This window comes from Chrysochloris asiatica, unplaced genomic scaffold, assembly GCF_000296735.1.
Source record: "Chrysochloris asiatica unplaced genomic scaffold, ChrAsi1.0 scaffold00310, whole genome shotgun sequence".
Taxonomy (NCBI): domain Eukaryota; kingdom Metazoa; phylum Chordata; class Mammalia; order Afrosoricida; family Chrysochloridae; genus Chrysochloris; species Chrysochloris asiatica.
This window is the reverse complement of record NW_006408828.1, coordinates 2,259,243-2,267,184: the sequence shown is the minus strand read 5'-3', so window position 1 is coordinate 2,267,184 and position 7,942 is coordinate 2,259,243. Positions and strand designations below refer to the sequence as shown.

Below are 7,942 nucleotides of genomic sequence, written 5' to 3'. Positions count from 1 at the left end.
CAATTTCTTTCCAGAGAGGTAAGCCCTGACCAAGTAGAATACTGAGCAGAGAGGTCATGGGGGGGCCAGGAAGAGTCTCCACCAAGGAAGTCACGTTCTCCACCGTGCCGACCACCTGGACACACGCCCAATTCAGCAGGAGGGGAAGGATCAGAGCGTGGGGCAGTACGCGGGCACGCTAAGTCGCTGTGCCTTCTTACGCCCACTGGCCCCTTCTGCCCCTCTCAGTGTCCAAAGGCTGGAGAGGTCTTGAGCCCTGGCTACTCACTCTGTGAAGACCCGGAGGGTCTGTGGCAGCTGAGACCCTCTGAGGCTGGCTCTGCTCAGGTGTGCTGGCTGGAGGGAGGACAAGGACACAGCCATTATGGTGAGGGAGTCAGAAAGCCCACAGGCCCTAAGGAGCTCCCCCCAACAGCAATTATGGTGAGGGAGTCAGAAAGCCCACAGGCCCTAAGGAGCCCCCGACAGAGCCTCCCAGTCACCATCTGGACATGGTGCTCCCAGACCAGGGAGCTCCTGGATTACCAGGTGGGTGGGTGGTTGTTTTTCAGACTTCTGAAACAGGACTGTAAATAGTAAGTCCGAGATCTGCAGTTTCTAACAAAAATCAGTTTCTTCTTTCAGACGAGGAACATCTCCCTTAGAGACTTTCCTTATTGGGCCCAATGTTCCTCAGACCCAAAATGAGCTCTGTACCACTTTGGGGCCGACCGGACTTCTCCCAGGAGCTCCCTGCAGCGGCTCTTGTCTGACTGCCCGGTACCTCCACTGGGGCCTTGCCCTCCCACCTTGACACCTTCACAGTCTGGGGCGTGGGACTGCTCGGGAGCCTACAGCTCTGTCATGACCATGGGTCCCCCAGTTCCATTGGCTGCCGCTGTCATGCCAGGTCATGCCTTCTCCTTTCTCACCTCACGCCGTGTGGACCATCCTCCACAGACCCACTAGACAGGGCTGTCTCGGTGGGCCTTATTTTTGAAACTAATTAGGCATTTCTCTTTTCACTTCGATACCCACCCCTTAATCAAGCATTCACATACTTAAGTGATCAAAGCAACAAAAGGAGTGAGAGATGGCACGGTTTTTCCATGTCTACCTCTAACTGACTAAGCTACATCTCCACACTGGGGAGCTGCACTTTACCTCCGAGCTAGCATCTAGAACTCAATCTTCCACGGGCTCAGGGCAGGTCAACAGTAGTGGACTCGTCCCGCTCGATGCCACAGTGCAGCTTGCCATCCTTGGCGGCGGCCCAGGGCATGCAGGTGGAGGTCCACTTTACTGCCCAGTTTCCGGTTTTGTCGACCAAGATGATACCACCCAACCCTCTCAGCCTGGACTTCATGTAACCCAAGGACAGGGTAGCCGCCTCTTCCAGCGTCTTTCCTAGAAGCAAAGGAAGGTTTTGATGCAGCAGAGGCTACTGACAGGAAGGAGCTCTGATCATAAAAACATTTGCATCTGACAAGCCACAGCCAGGGGACAAAGATTTACACCCGAGGCTGAAGCAGTCCAAGAGAAGCTGACAGGTGGTGTCAATGGTTAATACCATGCTCGAACCAAAAGGATGGAGGTGTGAGTCCTCTTAGAGGTGCCTTGTTAGAAAAGACTGGCAATTGACTTCCAAAAAAATCAGCCACTGAAAATTCAACAGAGCGATTCTACTCTGACACACATGGGGATGTTGTGAGCTGGAACAAACTCGGCAACTGTTTTGTTTTTCTTTTGGGGCTGCTTAAAAGAGGGTTTTCGCTATAAGAAAAGCGTCCTCGTGGCGCAGTGACAAAGCACGCGGTTGCAAACCTAAACGTCAGTGGTTCTGGACCCACCAGTCGATCTTCAGGAGAAAGATGTGGAAGTCTGCTTCTGTTAAGATGAAACCAAAAAACCAAACCTAGGGCCAGCGAGTCAACTGCAACCCTCAGCGTAGGACTGTCCTATAGGGAATCTGAACGGAAGCATCTCGTGCCCTCAGAATGACTGGTAGGTTCGGACCACTGACCTTTAGTCTAGCGGTCAAGTGCTTAACTACTGCGCCACCAGGGCTCCTTTCTGTAAAGATGATAACATCGAGAACCCTATAGCGTCCTATAGGGTTACTGAGTCAGAATCAACTCAGTGGCAGGTGTTTTGTTGTTTTGCTTCTTTCTGATGACGTCAAAGGAGGGTCTTCCCTAGGAGACCCTTCCTACAGGAGACAGCCTGAGTCTGAGCAGCAGCCGACACGGCGCCGCCTGCTCTCCAGACCGGGCTGCATGCCTCCCCCACCCAAGACGGGAAAGACCCACAGGGGTTTACTGTAATGTTTTCCTGTTTCAGGTCCTTACAGAAGGCGGCAAGGAGACAAAACAAAGTAAGAATGGACTGCCTGAGAGTAAAACATGCGCAGCCAACAGGAAGGGGTTCTAGATCCTTCTCCATCTGCTGATCGTGTGCCTTCACAGACTCTCTCCTGCCCAGCGCCTATGTACCTTGTTCCACGTGGAAGAGAGTCAGCCTGGCCAGGTTCACCTTCAGGATGCTCTCCCCGTGCCCCGTCGTTGATGCGGCTCCGATGTTATTGTCAGCATAGCCCCCGGATCCTGCTCGGGAGGAAGGTGATCAGTTCTAACGGAGCCGCAGTCCCAGCATCGTAGTGGTACACAGTCCCAGTCTACTGTGACACAAAGATCAGTCCCTAAGAGGGCTACGGTGCAGCCAAGGGCCACTCAGCAGCCACGATTGTGTGGATGCCAAGATGGAGCAGCCATTGCCACGGGAACGCCCTGACACCCTGGAGGATGAAGGGAGCCTGACCGTTCATGGATGGACCCTTTTGCTTAGTGCGGCCACGCCCACACCCCAACACCATGACTGTGTTGTGAGGGTCACTACATTCAGATTAACTGGGAAACCGATATCCCTAACCCTAACACCGACGCACCCCGCCCGATGGTTTGGCGGGCAGTTCCATTCATTGAGGGTGGCTTCTGGACCCGAGGGAACGACTCCGGGCTCCCCTGAAGAGGAGGCTCTGAGCTAAGGCTGCTGGTAACATTTCTGTTAATCTGGTCCAGAAGGAAGCAACCTCTCACTGTTATCGTCCATTCTTCTGTCAACATAGAGCTGCCACCCCGAGGACCCTTTCTACTTGCAAGGGTCAGCCTCGGCCCCTCCCTAACTGTACAGGGCCTTTACTGACACCGAGCATGGGCAGAGGCTCAGGCACAGATTCTAAGAGCCCTCGAGGGCAGGAAGGCCCCGTGGCTCTAGTTTTGGAGGGAGCTGATACTGGGCAGTGAATGGGAGGTGTGCTTTCTTGTTCTTGTCAGTCCTGCTGCAGGGACCAGCTGGCCAGCTCCCTGGGGCTTAATACAGCTGACCCATTTGTCTTCTTTGCAGTTACCTCAGGACACAAAAGGCCAAGGTAACAGAGAGTGACCCTGACATGGGCACCCAGATTGTGCAGGTGTCCACCCACACGCATGCTGTGCAAAAGAATAAACTCAGGGCCTGAGGCTGCTGCCCTCTGAAAGGTCTGCTCACAAGCATTCCCATCATCCCCAGGACCCATGAGAGAGGCTCACTGGGCTCAACTGTTTGTGAGAAGAATGTGGCCTCTGCTAAACACCTGCTTTTCTCAGAGTCAGGAACTGCAGGATGTATTAGGAAGAGGCTGCCTCTGTGACCAGTCCCCAGTAGTAACCCTGGACCCTGACTTCATCATGAGCTGCCCCGAAAGAAAGCGTGTTGCCATAGTTGTTGCTGGGGGAACTGAGTGTGCCCTGTGTGACCCCACGGAAGAGGACTCTGCACTTGGCCGTAGGTGCTTTTTCCCTGGGCTGGCTTTTGCCTGGAGTCCTGTGGCCATAATTTGCCTGAGTTGTGAATACAACTGTGAGTCCTCCCAGGCATGGTCTTGGAACCCGCAAACACATGTGCACACATTAAGATGACAACCGTGTTGTGTTGTCGAGGCAAATGTTGCTTCTGGGGGCGGGGGTGAGGGGGTGGGGAGGATTATCAGCAGTCAGCTAGGTCAGGCAGAGCAAGCTGGGACTGGTCTGGAAGGACAAGACTAGACACACTTGGGGCTTATAACCAGGGCAAGGGCTTGTGAGAGCCTAGCGTGTGCCTATTTCTCTCAGTGCATGAACAGCGTAACTCCAACACTTGGAAATGTGGTTCTAGGAACTGCCTTGGGGCGGCCCTGCAGCCTTGTCTGAACCCCGCTGGGTGTCTGTGGTGGGCTATGCCGATGACTTGGCATATTTTGGTAGGATTTCTGCTAAGGAGAGAGAGAGGAAAAAAGGCAGACAGTTCCCTGTCTCTAGGAGAGTGCAGGAATCAGGCGTCAACTCTTTCAAGAGGCACCGATGGTTTCCTGTCAGTCTGACACAGAATTAAGGTCACCACAGGCGGTCAACAGGAGTGGGTATTTCTGAAGAGCAGAGCAACAAATGATGAAGGGAAGGCAGGGCTTGTCCTTCACTCAAAATGTGAATGGCTCTTTTGGGGCAGAGAGAACACTAACTCTTTCTCAAACCCACAGTCATCTGCAGGGGCTGCTGGGAGATAGCCCGCCCTGGGCATTAGGTCACAGGCTTCCATGTTCCAGTCATAGCGCACACAGCCACCTGCAGTCTTGTCGTGGAAGCAGGATGTCCCTCAAAGCCAGTGGCTGCAAACTGACCTCCTCAGTGAATAAAAGCCTACAAGTCCACACAGAGGTTATAGATCCTGAAACTTGGGCTAATGAGAAGCAAGAGGCCCCCTAGGAGAACTCCTCCCGAGTCACCTCCCAAAAAACAGCAATCCAGGAAAACCAGACACTAGCTACGAACACGCTCTCTCTATACCACCTTCCAACCCAACTGCCACCACCAGAAATTCTGAAGCTGCCGCCATGGAGATGAAAGGAAAAGAAACTGAGGGAAGAAGAGGAAGGTTAGAGAAGCGGGGAACTGAATGAAGAGAGAGGGGAAACTCACCCATCAGGCCTACCTACACATGGCGAGTCCCCAACACGACCGACCATTTTATTAATGATACCCCCTGTGGAGGTAGCATATGCGACGTTTCCTTTGCAATCCAGGGCAACGGCACCCACGGTCCCCAAATTTCTGCCAAAAAAGAACATAAAGAAGTGACAGAATCAAGATGAGAAACAATGTTACTTAGCGCCCCTGAAGCCCCTCCCCCCATTAAACAGGAGCGGTGAACAGGAGACACTTTGGTTCCAACGTTTCAGACTCACAGAAATTGCGAAGGACTGTTTGCTTTTGATTCTAAATTCAAACAGTTTTTGAATTTTAGCTTACTGGACATTTCTTTTGGCTTCAACCTTAAGAGTATCTGCATCAGCATCTTGTAGCTATGGGACCTTCAAAAATACTAAAGCCCAGACCCACTGCCGTTGAGACAATTTGACTCAAAGCAACCCTGTTGTTAGTGTCGTTGAGTTGGTTCCAACTCATAGTGACCCTGAACAGGGCTTCTGAGGAGCGGCTGGTGAGTTTGAACCGCTGACCTTGTGGTTGAAACCAACCTTGTGGTCCAGTGCTTATCCTATAGGCCAGGATGCCATAGCAACCATAGAGGACAGTACAGAACTGCTCCATAGGGTTCCTGAGGCTGGAATCTTTACGAAAGAAGACCGCCACATCCTTCTACCACAGAGTCACTGGTTGGGTTTGAACCACCAACCTTCCGGTTAGCAGCTGAGCTCTTAACCACTGTATAACCAGGGTTTCTTTGTGTGACCTTGTTGTTGTTTTGTGCCATTTCAACTCATAGGGTTTTTAAAGAGCGGCTGGTGGATTTGAACACCAACCTTGCAGTTCAAACCAATCTAGAGGTACAGTGCTTACCCTAGAGTGCCACACCAAGACCTCAGTTAAATATTACTCTGTGTCTCATATTTTCCCATCTATAATATACAGTGGGTGAAAAAGAATAGAAAATGTACCTCAAACTTGAGTGCGTGTAAGAACCACTTGGAATCCTGGGCCCTGATTGGGTAGGGACAGGGTGTGACCCAAGAGTCCACCGCTCTGACAAATGCCCTGGAGTTGCTGATGCTGCCAGTCCCTGGACCACACTTAAGTGCCTCTTTAATGGTGATACTGAAAGTGGATGACTCGTTCTCCCAACATGTACTGAGTTATTGTTTAAAGTTGAAAAGCTTTTACAGTAACACCCTTATACCACCACTTAGGTTCTATAACGAACTATATTCTAGGCACCTGTTTCAGGCTAGGGCATGACAAAGAACCTAGTTCCATGGGTATTTACAAAAGCATCTGGCAATATCTCCTTGGGGCAGAAGGTGGTGGTCACAAGGCACTGAGAACAAAGAAGACCACAGAGAACAGGGAGAGTGGCGGTGTGGAGCGGGGTGTAATGAAGGCCCCACGAGGGGTGCACAGCAGCCGTGCTGACTGAAAGAGCATTCTTGGGCAAGCTCGCAGATTTTGAGGTGGCTTCTGTGGCTGGAGAGAATTAGGTGAGGAGGAGAGTGGCGGGGGGGAGGCCGGCCAGAGGGACAGCCAGTGGTCAGATCATGAAAGCTATGGCCACAGTCTGGTTACTCATGGCAGTCCTGACCTCTGTCTGATGTTGTTGCTGTTGTAAAGTGCCGCCGAGTCACTTCCAACTCATAGAGACCCTGTGTAGGGTTTCTAAGGAGTGGCTGGTGAGTTTGAACCGCTGACCTTGTGGTTCACACAGACCTTGCGGTCTAGGGCTTTATCCTACAACAGCACCCCAGGACTTAATTATTAACAGTGCCCCCTTTCATTCCCAACACGGTTCCAGTTTGGACACCACATGATATTTGTTCTGCTATAGGCCATCTGAGTGAGATGTGAAGATGCTGTCGAGTCTGAGCTGAGATGTGACATCATAGAAATTAAGTTTTAAACTTATTCTATGACTGAACTGAAAGAAATGATATCAAATGTTGACAAGGAAGTGTAGCACTGGACTGTTATGCTCACCACTCATGGGAGTCGTGGTGTGGTGCTGTAATGTAAGCACTGGACTGCTAACCACAATATTGGAGGTTCAAGCCCACCAGTCAGTCCTTGGAAACCCTATGTAAGGTAGCTATAAGTCTGAACCAGCTCCATGGCACTTAACAACTCCTCATGAAAGAAAGGTGCTTTGGTAGTGTAGTGGGGGATGTGTCGGGCTGCTAACTGCAAGGTCAGCAGTTCGAATCCACCAGCCGTGCTATGAGAGAAAGATGAGCCTTGCTTCTCCCATAAAGACTTATAGCCTCGGAAACCCAATTAGAGGGTTGCTTTGAGTTGGAACCAACCCGCAGGCACACAACCACCACGACCACCACCACCACCACCACCACCACTCATGGTCCAAACTCTTTGGAAAACCCTTTGGCAATATTTACTGAAGCTAAACTCATGCATACTCTATTACTCAGACTCAGCAACGATGTTTCTAGATACCTAGCCAACTGAAAGATGGACACGCTTCTATTAAATGATGTGGACACAAATGTCCATGGCAGCACTCTTTATAATAACCCCAAACTGACAACTGACTACAATGAAATGAAACATTTCACATGGCAAAAATAGCATCAAGGCAGATAAACTGTGATGTAATCATGAAAAGAGATGCTATTACTCCAGGAAGAAAGAACAAACCTGCTACATACGACCCATGCCTGGGGCTCATGGCCGTGAAAGGCCGCCCCCAAGAATACACACTGTGCCATTCCAGTTCAGTCAAGTTCAAGGCCAGGCCAACTAACCTGTGGTGTGAGAAGCCAGGAAGAGGGGAATGCGAGGATGAGGCGTGAGGGAGAGCTCTGGTAAGGTACCATTTCCCAATCTGGGTGTGGACCACACAGGTGTGTTCACGGAATGAAACGCATCAAGGTGTACAAAAATCATTTGTGCACTTCTATCGGTATGCATCAATTCTTCTACGATCTTCC

The 7,942-nt window shown here is 51.1% G+C and overlaps 1 protein-coding gene across 1 annotated transcript in view; it reads right to left on the bottom strand.

The window, feature by feature from the left end:
* Positions 1-1,180: 1,180 nt before the first annotated feature.
* The window catches only part of ASRGL1 (asparaginase like 1), a 25,550-nt gene continuing 18,788 nt past the window's right edge, over positions 1,181-7,942 (bottom strand). The window contains exons 4-6 of the mRNA XM_006875006.1: positions 4,984-5,102; positions 2,472-2,582; positions 1,181-1,386 (exon numbers count right to left, since the gene is read on the bottom strand). Of these exons, the coding sequence (XP_006875068.1) occupies positions 1,181-1,386; positions 2,472-2,582; positions 4,984-5,102 (436 nt within the window). The remainder of the gene's footprint in view (positions 1,387-2,471; positions 2,583-4,983; positions 5,103-7,942) is intronic.